This window comes from Castor canadensis, chromosome 12 (assembly GCF_047511655.1).
Source record: "Castor canadensis chromosome 12, mCasCan1.hap1v2, whole genome shotgun sequence".
In the NCBI taxonomy this organism is placed as follows: domain Eukaryota; kingdom Metazoa; phylum Chordata; class Mammalia; order Rodentia; family Castoridae; genus Castor; species Castor canadensis.
In genome coordinates this window covers 53,036,191-53,053,140 of record NC_133397.1, presented here as the reverse complement: position 1 = coordinate 53,053,140, position 16,950 = coordinate 53,036,191, and the positions used below count along the sequence as shown (strand labels likewise).

At 34.0% G+C, this 16,950-nt stretch overlaps 1 protein-coding gene across 12 annotated transcripts in view; it reads right to left on the bottom strand.

Annotated features, from left to right (window-relative positions):
- Sanbr (SANT and BTB domain regulator of CSR) overlaps positions 1-16,950 on the bottom strand; it is a 59,324-nt gene that overhangs the window by 24,703 nt on the left and 17,671 nt on the right. For 9 of the 12 annotated variants that reach the window (XM_074049786.1, XM_074049790.1, XM_074049788.1 and 6 more), the window contains 9 exons: positions 16,509-16,695; positions 15,611-15,704; positions 12,529-12,767; positions 10,666-10,724; positions 8,959-9,119; positions 8,202-8,297; positions 5,987-6,073; positions 5,762-5,872; positions 2,258-2,381 (listed from right to left, as the gene is read on the bottom strand). In XM_074049786.1, the coding sequence (XP_073905887.1) occupies positions 2,258-2,381; positions 5,762-5,872; positions 5,987-6,073; positions 8,202-8,297; positions 8,959-9,119; positions 10,666-10,724; positions 12,529-12,767; positions 15,611-15,704; positions 16,509-16,695 (1,158 nt within the window). Of the gene's footprint in view, positions 1-2,257; positions 2,382-5,761; positions 5,873-5,986; positions 6,074-8,201; positions 8,298-8,958; positions 9,120-10,665; positions 10,725-12,528; positions 12,768-15,610; positions 15,705-16,508; positions 16,696-16,950 lie in introns of those variants that run through there. The other 3 variants (XM_074049794.1, XM_074049791.1, XM_074049792.1) reach the window with 3 other exon arrangements.

Here is a 16,950-nt window from a genome sequence, read left to right as displayed (position 1 = left end):
ATTAAACTGATTTTGGCCAATCATCTAAAAAACTTCCAGTAAAATATGAATTATTTTTCCTCACTTGATTGCTCCTTTACAATTGTAAATATTTAGTATCAGTATTTATGAAAACTGGCCTAACTTTGAGTCATAGAGAAAAAAACTAATCAAGGTTTAATTATAAAACTAATAGTCAAGTTTCAAATGTATATATAAGTTCATAAAAAAGTCTAAAAATCTCTAAAATTAGCAATTAGATTAACAATACAAAAACCAAACAAATTTGACAATATCAAGTGTTAGTGAGATATGAAGCAACTAGAATCCTCAACTGTAGTTGTAGGAATGCAAAAAAGATTAAGCCAAGTAAAAACCTATGTTTATGGGAAAAGCTGTAAGAAAATTTTTTTTTGGTGGAACTTGGGTTTGAACTCAGGGCTTGCAGTCACTAAACAAATGCTTTACTGCTTGAGTCACACCTCCAGTCTATTTTGCTCTAGTTATTTTGGAGATGGGATCTTGTGCACTATTTGCCCTGGCTGGCCTCAAACCTTGATCCTCCAGATCTCAGTTTCCCAAGTAAGTAGGATTATAGGCACCAGCCACCAGCACCTAGTCCTTGTATAGAGATATTTATAGTAGTTTTCTAAATAATGGCCCAAAGCTAGAATCACTACAAATGTATTTCAACTGGTTGAATGGATAAACATACTGTGTATAATTATACAATAAACTACTATTTAGCAATAAAAAGGAACAAATATACATGCAACAATGGGTAAATTTCAAATCTATTTTGCTAAGTGAAAGCAGCTCAACTCAAATAGTTAAATACTATGTGATTTTATTTACTTGACATTCTGGAAGAGGCAAAACTATAGACAAAAAATAGATCAGGGGTTGACAGAGACATGAGTCACTTCTTCCTGACTAGATAGAATTGACTAAAAAAAAGGGCACAATGAAATTTTTTAGGATGACAGATGTATGCTATGCTTTGATCATGAGGTAGCAAATCACCGATGCACTTATCAACCTCACAAAATAATGAATTACAGGATACATAAAATATATCTCAATAGAAACCTGACTTTTAAAAAATTGTGGGAACTTAGGGAGCCTTATGCAATCTAACATCCCACTCAAATGGTTCTGATAAACTGCTCCTTCCTTCCACTGAGAATAATTCCCCAAGTGAGAGAGGAAAATGCCTGAGGGTGGAAGACTTAAGTGATGCATAAGGAACTGTACTTAGAAAACTATGAACTTGTGTAAGAGTAATTAAGAATGACTTTGACTCTAAAAAGTTATTATAGGTTCCTTCAAATAGCAAGATTTCTTGCATTTTTATTACAGATTTAATTTATAAAAAATAAACAGAGCTGGGGTTATAGCTCAGAGGTAAAGCTTTTGCCTAGCATGTATGAAGCCCTGAGCTAAATCCCCATCATGGCAGGGAAAAAAAAAAAAAAAGAATAAAACCTTTTGGGGAAAACAATTATAACAAAATGGGCACAAATCAGTAGTACTCTAGCTGCAAAGGTACTTTGTATAGACATATACAGGTCAGTAGGGAAACAGTTTAGCTGGAAATAAAAGCAATAACGATTCTCTATTTTTTTTCACTGAAAAAATGGTTGCTTTTCTAAAAATTCATCAAGGAATTTATTATTTCAGCAGCTAAAATAAAAAAGAAGAAACATGGCAAGAAAAATGAAGCCAGATGCAAGCAATGTTTAACAGCATCACTGCTTTCGGCACTACCTTCTTTTAAAAAATGCTAGATATTGCCCAAACACATCCAAAATACTAATTAAACAGAAGACATTAGAGAGAAAAGAGACTCTTAAACCCCAGTGCTGCCAAAAAAAAAAAAGACTCTTAGCTGGGTGCCAGTGGCTCATGTCTATAACCCTAGCTAGTTGGATGGCTGAGATCTAGAGCAGTTCTAGGCCAGCGCAGGTAGAAAAGTTTGTGAGATCCCATCTCAATAGGAAAAAAACTTGGTGTGGTGGCATGTACCTGTCGTCGCAACAACAGTGGGAAACATAAATAGGATTGAGATCCAGGCTAGCCTGGGCTAAAAGTGAGACCCTATTTCTAAAATAACAAGAGCAGAAAGAGCTGGGGCATGGCTAAAACGGTAGAGCACTGTCCTACCAAGCATGAATCCCTAGGTTCAAACCCCAATACTGCCAGAGACAGAGGAAGAAAGAAGAGAGAACAAGAGAGGCTCTTAGTATTTGTAGACCCAGATATTTAAGAATAATCTCACCTGATAACATCTTGAACAATTCAGCCAGTTGATTGTTCCCCACAAGCGCCAATATACATCTCTCCAAGATTTTAATTCTTCAAAAAGAGTATTCAAATACTCGTGAACATCCCAAGTTTTATCTCTGGGGAAAGAGTCTCAATTGTCATATTATAGCACAAGCAAGGAAATGCAAACACTTTGTTTTAAACAAATGTTTTTAAATTTGTGGCTTATTCCCAAGAATATTATTCAAATGATGGGTGTGGTATGGACTACTCTGAAAGGCAGATAAAATTTCATTTGTAAATTTATTCTGTAGACAACAGAAGCTGTATGAAAGGTTGAATGCCAAATTATTTTGCTAAGGTAAAATATTAATTAGCTATTCGAACAGACTAACAGTTGGGATGTAGGCATTTATTATTAAATGGGACCTTTATTTTACTTGCATATGTTAGAAGACAGTATTAATTATTTGTGATTCGATTCTAAACATTTCATTAATATGTTAGTTCTTTATTATAAACAGCATTTTCTAGTATTGAACAATATAATAATATAAAAGCAGGTTTTAAGTAATACACATTTAAAATTAAATACAACAAAGGTTTAATACCATATTTGCAATGGTCATATGTAACTGAAGCTCCTATTCTTTTTATTTTTTTCATTCTTGGCAGTACTGGTGTTTGAATTCAGGGATGTGGCTTGCTAGACAGGTGCTCTACCACTTGAGCCACAGCCCCAGCCTTTTTTGTTTTAGCTATTTTTCAAATAAGGCCTCACATTTTTGCCCAGGTTAGCCTGGACCATGATCCTTCTACTTACATGTCTGGCATAGCTGGGATGACAGGTATGCACCACCATACCCAGCTTATTGACTGAGATGGGTAGGGTCCGGCAAACTTTTTGCCCAGGCTAACCTTGAACCCCAATCTACCAGATCTCACCCTCCCTTCCAAGTAGTTGATTACAGGTATGAGCCGCTGTGCACAATTCCTTTTTCATTTTTTTTTTTTGAGACAGGTCTCACTATTTAGTCCAGGCTGGCCTGACTTGCTATTAACTCAGGCTGGCCTCAAACTTGAGATCCTCCTGCCTCAAGTCTTTTGAGTGCTGGGATTAGAAGTGTGTACTACTACGCCTGATTTCTTTTTAACTCTCTGATTTACTGTTTTCTAACTTTTTGCCATGGTGGCAAAAAGTGCCACCATGTTATTACAAATTACATAGATACATTTTAAAAATTAAAGACATTTTTTAAATGTATGCATCAACTGCTGACTTGTAGGAAAATACTTTGAATAAAATACCAACAATCTTGAACTTAACAATATTTTTTTCATATACTACTATTAATAGTTATTGCTGTCAGAATGGAAGTAATTTTCAAAAGGTATATCAAGTCTTTAGACAGAAAAAAGTTTAATATTCCAGGTACTTATAGTAACTAATAAAGATTTCTAATTATTGTACTGAGAGAAAAATAAAACATTTTAAAGTTGATTATGCTATTAATACTAAGGTTAAATGTTGACTTATATTTCTGTTTTAATGTTTAAAATACAAAATATGTTTGTAGATTTTTCCTCAGTTAAAAGGGCTATACATTTTAATACAGAAAAATAGGCAAAAAGAAAAATTATAAGGCCATCCTAAATGCTATCACTCAATATTAACACCACAGTTATTACTTTTGTGAACATATTTCCAGGTATTTTTTTATAGCCTATTTTTTTCCTATTTAAAAATTTTATGACAGCTGGCACCAGTGGCTCATACCTGTAATCCTAGCTACTTGGGAGGCTGACAGTGGGAGGATTATTGTTGGAGGCCAGCCCAGGCAAACAGTTCATGAGACCCCCATCTCCAAAATAACCAGAGCAAAATGGACTTGAGGTGTGGCTCAAGTGGCAGAGCGCCTGCTTAGCAAGTGCAAGGATCTGAGTTCAAACCTCATTCCCACAAAAAAAAAAAAAAAAAAAAAAAGTTAGTTAATGACTTTCTAGGCAGGTGTTCTACCATTTGAGCCATGCCCCCATACTGATGATTAATGACTTTCTATGTAAGTATATGTTTTTCTGTAACATTATTATGTCACTCCTATTATTGTTATTATTATTATTATTTTGCAGTGATAGGACCAAACTCAAGGTCTGTGCATGCTAGGCAAGCGCTCTATCACTGAGTTATATCCCCAGCTCTTGATTAGTTGAGGCAAGGTCTCCCAATGTAGTCCAGGCTGGCTTCTAACTTGTGATCCTCCTGCCTCCGCCTCCTAAGTACTGGGTTTACAAACATATGCCACCACATCTTGGCTTGAATATTATTCTTAAAGGCATTACAATAAAAACTAATTGAAGTAGCAGAGCACTAACAACTGTAATCCTTGCTACTTTGGAGGCTAAGATCAGGAGAACCATGGTTCAAGGCCTGTCCAGGCAAATAGTTTTTGAGACTCCCATCTCCAAAGCAAACACAGTAAAAATGGACTGGATGTGTGGTTCAAGTGATAAGAGTGCTTCGCAAATGTGAAGCCCTGAGTTAAAACCCCCATCCCACCAAAAGAAAAAAAAAAAGGAACTGGATATATTTTGTATAGCTACATTATTGTATATATGTATTTTATTTTAACTTTTTTTTTTTTGATGGTACTGGGATTTGTACTCAAGGATTCACACTTGTTAGGTGGGCGCTTTACCACTTAAGCCACTCCACCAGTCCTGTATTTTATTTTAGTTTAATTATTTGAGTCTTTTTTTTTTTGGCTAGTTAATATATTTAACATAGCAATGAATATCCTTGTTAAATGCTTTCATAAACCCAACATTACCTCTTTGGATAAATTCCTAGCAATAGGATGTTGTCAAAGAACATATATATTTTAAAGTTTCTGCTTTCCCTTAGGAAAGACCCCCACCCCCAACTCAGAATAAGAACGTGTGTCGAATGTATTTGGGAATATGTATTATGTATAATGGAATATGTATTAATAGAATACTGACAAAGTGTAAAGATTATGGAAACTCCAATTTTTCCTCACTCACCAAAACTAACCCAGAAGTAAATCTGTTTCTCTGTAAAATTCAATATGATGCTTATATAAATAGTTAAAATCTGTTAGTGAAAAGAAATCATTTTAATGGCACCATTCATATCCTTCAATATTGAATATTATTAATATTCAGTAATTTATAATTTTTAAGTTTAAAGGCATTATGAAATTCACCCAGTAAGTAAAATGTAGCTTTTATAACTTTGCTTTGAAAGTAGCATCTTTCTAACTCAAAGTTGGATGACATACAGAAACGATGCTATTCTATTCCTTATAAAATTAGTTATGTAGGCTGGTCATGGTGGTACACAGCTTTAATTCTAGCACTCAGGAGAATAAGCAAGAAGACTGACAAGGTCAGTGTGGGCTACATAGAGACACCCTGCTTTTTATAACAGCATAGTACTTATGCTGCTATAAATACACAGAAATTCACACAGAAAAGCTGTATTCTATCTTCACTGCACCTTATGTGAATATACACAATATTTCCATGTCGATCTACGTTGATTTTTCCAGGAATGCAAGGAATTCTTCTTTCTGTTTCTTTTGTTAACAGTTTCTTACATAAACAGCATCTATAAACACAAAGAAGATGTAAAAACCATTAAAAAATGTTAATGTGTTAATATAGTAAATTACAGAATATAACTAGCTGCATTATATAGCACACCAAAGGAAAAACACATTACCTATATAATGTTGCTGCACTAGTCCGAGAATCTGGATTGAAGTACTCAGGATCAAACAGTCTCTCAATCTTCTTACAAAAAAGTTTACTGTTAATATAAATGACTAACAAATTAATTTTCTATATTTAGTTTATTAAAGTTATTTTACGTTGATAAAATAAACACTGATCTACCTGTGTATGTATAAAATAAGACTGACAAATCCTTAGGCTCTCTTTGAGAGTGTATATTACAGCCTTGGTAAACCTACTAATGAGAACTGTTTGATTCACCAGTTATGAAGACTGATGGATATCTATTTCTCTTTCAGTTCTTTGTTGCTGGAATATTCATGATTAAAGATATTAAGAATTTAACCATTCAAGTCTACCAGTAATACAGTCTCTGATCTTTAGCAACTTGCTCTCTGAAACTTGTCTTCTCATTTATATAACATGGTTATTAATTCCAAATAAGGCTTATAAGGCTAAATGATATGTTTTTAAGGAGTACCAGGCATAGTGTTAAGAATTAGACAAATGTTAAGTACTTTGTCACTGAACATAATATAAATGAACCTGAAGTCTCCAAAGTAGGTCATTAATTCCAAATGATGCCCTGTCTCTCCATTACCCCTGTATAAAGTCTGCTGCTCTTCAAGGCCAAATTTGGATATAGGATTCCATTTCCATTCTCAAGTGTTTAGCTCTTGGATAATCCCACATTGTCTTTCTCTCCTTAAGGACTGTATTCTTGGATAATCACCTGTCTTATCAATTTCTTTCTAGTTAATGAATCATCCTGATGAGTATGTAAACACAATCTAATCTGAGAATCCTAGCTACTTGTGAGGCTGAGATCGAGAGGATCACGGTTTGAGGCCAGCCTGGGTAAATAGTTTTCAGGACCCCATCTCCAAAATAAGCATAGCAAAATGATCTGGAGGTGTGGCTCAAGCAGCAGAGTGCCTTTTTTGAAAGCATGAGGCCCTGACTTGAAATTCCAATCCTACCAAAAAAACCAAAACACAATCTATCTCCCTTTCTTTTTTTTCTTCTTTGGTGGTCCTGGGTATTGAATAGCCTTATCAATACTCTCCTACTAACAATTAGAAAATAAATATGAATACCATTTACAACAGCACCAAGGAAATTAAGACGAGTAAATTAAAAAGGGAAATTTCTCTACATCAAAAATAAGACATTGATGAGTTAAATTTAAGAATATCCAAATAGGTGGAGGGTTACACTGTGTTTGTGGACAGAAAAAAATATTATTAATATGTTAAATCCATATTTCTATAGGTTTGTGTGTATATGAAAAACAGAAAATAGACAAGGCTGATTATAAAATTTATATGGCAATGCAAAGGTCCTATTTTGGTCAGACAACAACTATGGAATAAGACAAAACTGGAGAATTTAGAATACTACATATGAAAAATTATTATAAGGCTTCTGTAATTAAGATTGGGTGCTACAGACTCAAGAATAGGCAAATCAATAGACCAAAATGGATATCTAAGATAAAGACTTCAAGCATAGTCACCTGGTTTGTAGTAAAGGTAATACTGCAGTTCAGTGGGGGAAATGATGGCCTTTTAAATATATGATGCTCTGTCAACTAGATACTAGAAAAAAAATGAACTTTGACTTCTATTTCATAACACACAAAAGGAGGGGGGAAGGGGAGAGAAATGACCCAAACATTGTATGCACATATGAATAAAAGAAATTAAAAAAAAATTGAATCAGGATGAGTAATAGAGAAACATAGAGGTTATCTTCACCACCTTCAGTCAGGCGAAAATTTCTTTGAACAGAACACAAAAAGCACTAGGTATGGTCTCTTGGTAGGAAATGCTTTCCCTTGTTTCAAACTTCATCTACTCTCAAATTTGTATTTTAAACCCTGACCTGTGACCTAAAATCTAGCTTAATATATCCAACTAGTTGCATGTCCAAGAAGTATACTAAAGAGTCTTGACAGACCCAAATCTACCACTTGATTTTCCTCACCTTAATCCTTTCCCTCTTAATCTTTCCTTTCTCCACTAATGGCATTATTATCCATTTAATTGTTCAAATTTAAAACCTGGTAACTATCCTGGAATCCTCTTTCTCTTCCCACATTATCACACAAATCTGTCAAACCTTTCTAATAATATACATTGAACCAATTTTTTTCTTTCTACTTGCACTGCTTATCCCCTATTTCAAATCCTTTCATTTCTCACCAGACTACTTCATTGGCCCCCAACAGGTCTTCTTTCTTCTTTTCTTCTATAAGTAGGCTTGAGGGTCTACTCTCCACATAGCAACCAGAATGATCTCTTAAAAACAAATCAAAGCCAGGTACTGGTGACTCACACCTGCAATCCTAGCTACTCAGGAGGCTGAGATACAAGGGATCATGGTTCGAGGCCAGCATGGGCAAAAAGTTAGCAATTCCCCACTCTTCAACCAATAGCTGGGCATGGTAGTGCATGTCTGTCATCCCAGTGATGGTGGGAAGTACGAATAGGAGGATTGCAGTCCAGGCTGGCCCAGGCAAAAAGTGAGACCTTATCTACAAAGTACCTAGAGCAAAATGGACTGGAGGTGTGGCTCAAGCAGAGTTCCTGCCTTGCAAGTGTGAAGTTCTGAGGTCAAACCCAAATAACCAAGAAAAAACCCCCAAAACAAAACAAAACAAAACAAATCAGGTCATGCCACTCCCCTGCTTCCATCCACATAGAATAAGGTATATCCTCCCTGCTATAACCTAAATGGCCTCTAAATGATAAGAGTACTGCTGACCTCATTCATACTACTCTTGTTCTTTATACTTAAAGATGACTGAATAATTTTTAATGTAATTCACTAACACCATGTCCATTATACAAAATAATTACTAGTTTTCATCATGAGCCATTGGCTCTTTACTTAAAATAAAATAGAAATATACTTCTTTTAACAAGAACATTAGGCTTAAAATTAGATTTAAAATATTACCTCCTAAACTTATCTTTCTTGTCTTTTAAATCATCAACTTCATTGTGTGTGAACAGATCAGCTATACGTGTAAGAAGATTTGCATTAATACAGTTCATGTTGCATGGGGTAGCTACTATAGCATTCATATTTTTGTGGCAATACTGAATACATTGTTCAACCTAAAAAACACAGAACAGCAAATGTTAAAAACAGCAGCACAAAGGAAAATATAGCAATACTTTTCAAACATAAATTCATTAAAGCCTAATACATGCACTGCTACATACTAACTAGGTTTTGCCTATTTGTGTTAATCCACCCTGTTACACAGGTCAAATTTGTAAACACACATGTACACATAAATGTAGAAAAATTAATTTCAGCCTCTTCTATTCGAAACAATATGTATTTTTTTACCTTCTAAGTTGAAGTATATATAAGAGTAAAGAGAGCCAGCTATGAAGATGCACATCTATAATCCTAGCACTAGGGAGGCTGAGGCAGGAGGACTGTAAGTTCAAGAATAGCTTGGGCTACATAGTGAGACCCTGTTTCAAAACACAAAAAGAGTAAAAAGAGGGTAGTTATTTTGTTGCTGGCTTAAAAATTATCTTTTATAGTTTAAAGTTCAAAACCCCAAACCATAAGGACCCTTTTAATCTCTTGTTTTTTTTTCTGTAGCCTTTACCTGAAGCAAGTAATACCAATTAGCTAACTGGGCAGAGGTTAAGAAGTAGAAAGAAAACAGTAGCTAGTAAAACTAATAAACTCCAAATAAGCAAACAGACTTCTCATCTGCCAGTATAGCCAAGGAGTATTCTACCTGATATAGTTTTACCAGTAGCTAAAGTAAAATATTTATTTAAATATTAACCACAAAATGTCAACCATAAAAACATATAAATCATTTGAATGATGAAGAAATTTATTAAGTAAAAAAGAAAAATAAATATATTTAATGTTATAGCTTGAAATGTATATGCATATATTGTACTTTTATAAGGTACTCTTTTTTCTCAGAGCTAAGTAGTCAATTATCAGCTATTCTTAAACAATAACCCTTTTGCAATGCAATCACAAAATTATATCGTGTAATAGTTGAATATTTGTTCTTTATTTATTGGACTATAAATGAAAGACACATAAGCAAAACATTACTAAATAAATCATTTGAAGCCAGGCATGGTGGTTTATGCCTATAATCCTAGCTACTTGTAAAGTAGAGGCAAGAGGATCTCAAGTTTGAAGCCAGCCTGGGCAACAGTTAGTCAGACCCTGTCTCAAAAACAAAAAATAAAAACAGGAATAAGGGGCATAGCTCAAGTGGTAGAGCACTGGCCTAGCATGTGCAAGGCCCCTGGGTTCAATCCCCAGTACCACAAGAAGAAATCACTTAAATAGTAAAACAAATATATTCCAATTAATTTTCATTTTCATTTAACTTGGTGGAAGGACAAAATCTTCTGTTTAGTTTCTTCTAATACAACACTGAGCTACTCCTTAAAGATTAATTGCTTCTTTTATAAGCATAACATATAAATGATACATGGTAATCTTAATCCCTTGTTAACCGGACAAAGAATCTCCAAACACAGGCAATTTATTGAAATGAAATTACACTCTTTAACTATTTTAGTAAGGTATCTTAGAATTTTCTAGACATTTAAAGAAAAAAAAAACATCTAAGTGAATACAGGAACTTGGATTTTAAAAATTAATACTTACTAATGAATCCATTTTCAAAAACTCTGAAGAAATAAGAATTGAAATGACATTTCCTGGCTCTAAAAAAAAAAAAGAAGTTTAATTTTTCTTTTGATTTATACCTCAAACTCTTCAGAACAGGTTCCTTCTTACCTTTAGGATATTACTTTCTTTTTTTTTTATACTACTGGGGTTTGCACTCATGGCCTACACCTTGAGCCACTCCACCAGCCCTTTTTGTGAAGGATTTTTTTTTTTTTCAAGATAGAGTTTTGGGAACTATTTCCCGGGGCTGGCTTTGAACCATGATCCTCTTGATCTCTGCCTCCTGAGTGGCTAGGATTATAGGCCTAAGCCACTGACGCCTGGCGGATATTACTTTCTTAAGAACAATTTAATATAACTTTACTTACATGGCTTAGAAATATAGAAAGAAAGAAAATTCAGTTAAATCATAGGGTAGAGAAAGTGCACAGTAAATTTGCCCTGGAATTAGATTCATAATAAGTACAAAGACTCAAGTCAAAGATATGCAAAAGTCACAGTAAGAAAAATTTTAAAAGTAATTAATGCCAGCACTTGTTACTAGTGAATTTATTTCAAAAAGGCATTCAGTGCCTTTTTAAACAAAAACTTAATTTTAGAAGATTCAGAAATGTAATAAAAATTACTTCTGAAAGACATACTGAAGCTGGGGGCAGCAGCTCACATCTGTAATTCTAGCTACTTGGGAGGCAAGAAGGAGATCTGGAGAAATGCTGTTCCAGCCAATCCGGGCAAAAAAAGTTCTGGAGACCCAGTCTCAACCAATTGGGTGTAGTGGTACTTGCCTATCATCCCAACTACAGCAGGAAAAGAAAAATAGGAGGATCCCAGTCCAGACTGGCCTGTGCAAAAAGTGAGACCCTATACCAAAAATAAGCAGAGCAAAAGTGGCTGGGGGTATGGATCAGGTGGTAGAGAGCCTGACTAGCAAGCATGAAGCCCTGAGTTCAAACCCCACTGCTACACACACAACACACAAACACACACACACACACACAAAGACATACCGAGTAAGCTTTCTGACACACACACACACACACACACACACACACACACACACACACACACACACACACACACACACACACAGACATACCGAGTAAGCTTTCTGCCTGACAATACATCTCCTAGGAAGTATAATTAAGAAGAAAAAACTGATTTTCCACCATTCTAAGTACAATGATAATCCTTTTAAGTTCTTGTACTAGAAAGCTACTTGTACTATACAATGATTAAAATAAGGAATCCCCATCTTTTCCTAAATAACAATTCTAAATTGAAGGTTCTCAAGTGTAATGGTGAAAGGAGGAAAAAGCTAGTGAAAAAAAATCCTCCAGAAATTGAAATATACCCCATCTCCAGTTAAAAAACAGTGGTGGATTATTAGACATTTAATTAAGCATTTTGGTATGTTTCCCAGTTAGAATAAAGATTGCTTTTATAAAAGTTTAACTTTAAGTTTGACTTAAGGTTAAAGACAACAAAATGGCTACTTTGGTTCCACTTCTTTTACCTTTACTATGCACATAAATATTCTGAAGTAAACAATTTTCTTTTCTCTCTACATATTTTATTAACCCTCTATAAGAGTCCCCAAGACCCTAGTGGTCCATATAACCTTATGTTAAGAACTGTTAACCTAGAGACATGTTAATTTATCATAAATTTACTAAAGTTTAACTAAATTCCTAAAATATATCAGTTTCCTAAAAACACTGTTAGTAATATGAGCTTAAATGCTAATATTCAAGTGATTTTCAACATTTCACTTTTGCCCTGAAACAACCATCAGGTGACATACAAATTTCCCTACAAAATAAGCAACAGATTTTCTTTTACCTAAAATGGGCATCTCACAATCTTTATTCTCCTTAGTGTTCCTTTTAACATATTTTATCAACCAATTGAAAATGTGAACGTCACAATGAACTGAAATGTCCACCTCTTCCCAGCGCTGGGCATCCATAGATAAATATTCAGCAAAGTACTTCATTTCTGATACCAAAAGATCTCGTGGGCAAACAAAATCTTCTTTCAAGTTTTTTGCTTCATCACATACATGGATCACCATGTTTGGCCTTCATAAGAAATGTTGCACAGAAATGAAATTAGTAGAGTTTTAGAAGAGGAGCCAAGAATATTGACATTTAGTGGAAGTAAGAGAACAGGATATTTTTGAAGATTTTGACATTCAGAAATTTTCAAGTGTCTTATCAACTGATTGTACCTTAGGTTATGACTAATTTTAGTAAGCTAAAATATAAAAATATTTTTACGAAAGGACTAATAATTTACATGGCTTAAAACTTATTTTTCAAGTTATATATTACAAATAAAGTTAATTAAAATAATACCAAATCCCAAAGAAACACTGAAGAATACACCTTAATTTTTATGAGGTAAATAAAATAACATTTTTACATTTTATGAGCATGGGAGGGAAATGATTAAATACTAAAATTTTCATACTTCTGAAAAAAAAGAAAAACAGCTAAAATTATTCAGTGAATAATCAAATTAAAAATTAGCATCGCTTACTTAGTTATTTTTTGGCAGCAAGAAAATCTACTTCCAGGCATTAAATAAATATAAAGTAAATAAATATGAAGTAATAAATATAACTAAAAGGATTCTTAAGACTACAAAGTACTTATTTACATATTTAAAATTAAGTTTAGATAATGCATCACAAAGTTTCCTTCAAAAATTATATACTCCTTGAATTTATTTTCTTTGAAAATTATATCACTTCAAAAGGAAACATCAGTGTGACCCACATCTGCCTTTATGTCATTACAAAAGGAGAGGGGAAAACAGGAAGAGACAAACTGTAATATGGTATGAATTTATTTTGTAAACTTTGAATTTTTTAATATGAAAAATTGCATTCTGGACTACCAGAAAAAAGGATTATAATGAACGCTCTATCAAGGTCATAAGAATTCAAGTAACTTTTTGGGTTTTTGAGACAGGGTCTTGCTATGTATGTTCAAGGCCCTGGCTGGCCTTGAGCTCCTAATCCTCACTGCTTCTGCATCTGAAGTGCTGCAATTACAGGTGTGCAGGTGTGAATCACTATGCTTGGTAAATTAAAATAAATTTTCACAAATTGTCCTTCCAAAGAAATTACGGTCAAAATATAAACATAGTAACTAGTACTATGAAACAAAGTTTCGGTGGCTTTTAAAAATACTATATAAGATTAAAAGTACCTGGCAAAATTTTGTGCCACACAAATAATCAAGTTAAAAAATACATGTCTGAGCTGGGCCTAGGTTGCAGTGACATGGTCAAACATACCAAGAAGGTTGGGATCATTGGTAAATATGAGACCTGCAGCTGGGTGTCAATGGCTCACACCTGTAATACTAGCTGCTTGGGAGGCTGAGATCCAGAGGATTGCGGTTTGAGGCCAGCCTGGGCAAATAGTTCAAGAGACTCCATCCCCAAAATAAGCACAGCAAAATGGACTGGAGGTGTGGCTCAAATGGTAGAGTGCCTGCTTTACAAGCATAAAGCCCTGTGTTCAAAACCCAATCCCACCAAAACAAAAACCTGGACCCACTATAGTGCCTCCCTCTGGAAAATGGTGAAGAAAATAGAAACCAGCAAGCACACCAAGTACAACTGCTCCTTCTGTAGCAAAACCAAGACAGAGAGACAGGCTGTAAAGATCTGGCACTAAGGTTCCTATATGAAAACAGTGCCTGGTAGCGGTGCCTGGACCTCCACTACCACTTCTACGGTCACAATCAAGTCTGTCATGGGAAGACTGAATGAAGTGAAAGACCTTTTGAGACAACTCTAGCTTACAATAAATGGGTTATTTTTATAAAGCAAAAAATCTGAACTAATAATCACTGAACTATACACTTTAAAAGTTTTTAAAATTATGGTAAAATATACATAACATAAAATTTACTATTTTATCCACTTCTTATAAATGTACAGTTCAGTGGCAATCACCATCACCACCTACCTCCAAAACTTTTTTTAAAAGGTGAATTTTGGTCAGGCATGGTGGTGCACACCTGGAGTCCAAGCTATTCTGGATGCTTGGGTGGAAGGATCACAAGTTAGAGGCCAGTCTGGGCAACTTAGCAGGACCCTGTCTCAAAATAAAGTGAAAGAGGGCTGGGATGTAGTTCAGTGGTAGAGTGCCTGCCTAGAATGCACAAGGCCCTAGGTTTAGTTCCCAGCACTACACACATGTACGCACACACAAACATACACACGCACACATACATACACAAAAGGTTAATTCTGTGGTGTGTGAATTATATACAAATCTATCAAAACTAAAGTTATAGAAAGGAACTTTTAGGGATGATAAAAAAACATTTTGTATTTTGATTTAGCTGATAGTTATATGGTGGACCTATTTGTCAAAACTCAAAGTGGACATTTACTACACATGCAGGCTTTTGTATACAAAATATACGAAGCAATAAAACTATCAAAACTTTCAATATATTAAAAGATATCCTCATTTTAAATGTTTATATGATGAAAAAATAATTAAAAAATGTATAATGAGTAATTATATGCAAATAGTTCCAAAATATACCGCTGATTTTATTAATGAAGTGGAGAGCTAACAGCTTGGAAATTTTTCTTTGGGTATTAAAATTTACTCCTCCAAGTTTTATGTTAATAAATGCTATCTGCAATATTTACAAATATGAAAATGAATTTCTAAACATGGAAAACAGTCTATAAATATCAAGAACAAGTTGTATGTAGTACTAAGCAACTGTTTATAGTCAACACATGAACTAAGCTGGCTCCAATTGTTTCTGCAACTGGGTAATGAGAAATTCCTAAATTATGGTAAGTGGCATATAAAATCACCAACAATATATTTTACAATTCAAAGTTGATATTACTATTAATCTTATCTAGCAAACAACCAGCCTCCTACCCTTCAGATTCTTCAGTCTTTTCTCCACCATTACGAGTAGTACAATTTTCGCTTTCTGAAGAACAATTCCTTGTGGAAGCTATACTACGTCTTCCTTAAACAGACACATACAAAAGAAGGGGAGGAAGTTGTTAGTGTTTTTAAAAAGCTGAGAATGGCTTCTTATTTATTAAAGGGTACTATTATAAATGCATGGCTTCCAAGGCTATTTAAAGATGGTATTTATCAGGTGACATTAACATTAAACGTACATGGAAGAAACTCTACAAAAAGTGGATCACAACTGCTAATGCTACAATGAAGACTTCAAAAAATGCTGTTTTATGTCCAAAAGAGTGTCAAATGTCCAAAAGCCAACAGAATAGTTTTTTTCTTCCTGAAGCAAAATTTTTAATACTTTGCTGCTGATGAGATGAAATTAACTCAGTACACTGTGAGGATTTCTAAAACCAGTTATTTCCAATGTAACTGCAGAAAACATCTCTTCAACCTTGCCATGTGTCACTTGACTCTCCTGTTAACTGCAGTAAAAAATTTAGCTGTAAAAAAATTATGTGTGAGACATGCAAAATCCTCAGTCAAAAAAAGTAAAAAGTGGGTCTAATTTCTTTAAATAAATATTCATAGTAAGTAATAAATAACATTAAATAACTAGGATAACAGACTGGAGTGAAAATTTTCATATAGTTAGTATTTTATTTTGAAAATAGTATTTGACCTATGTATTAACACTTAAAGTCTTTAAAAATTAGCAAAGATAATTCTTAAAGTTTAAGAAGATACAAACACTAATAGATTTTTTTATATTAATGTTTATATTAGCCTTTAAACAAAGAAAAAAGAAAAGATGACTGGATTATCATAATGATACATACTACATTTTGTTTTAAAACCCTACCTGTTTTGAAAACAGCATCCTGACCAACTGGAGTCTCCTGAAAATCTCCCTGTATGTCAAGAAGTGAAGATTTGATGTATGTGGCTAAAGTTTCAACAGGACTCTCTCCAGTAGCCATTAGGGTATTATACTGGTTGTCAACAGGTGAATTCCCACTACTCTTCAGTTCATCAAACCTTTTTGCACACTGTCATGATATAAAATGAAAGAAATGGAAGTTAAATAAAAAAATGAGAAGACATTTTCTTGTCCTCTATCATTTTTTATATGAATCTTATTCTGTTGGGCAATATCTACAAAATTGGCATGTTTCAATATACAAAAGCATCTTATTGTTTCTTCTTTAAAATCCAGGGTAGAATTTTAAAAATACATGCTTTAACCTAATGGTATAACGTGTTTATACTCTTGAAGAAAAATGAACACTTTTTATTAACCATAT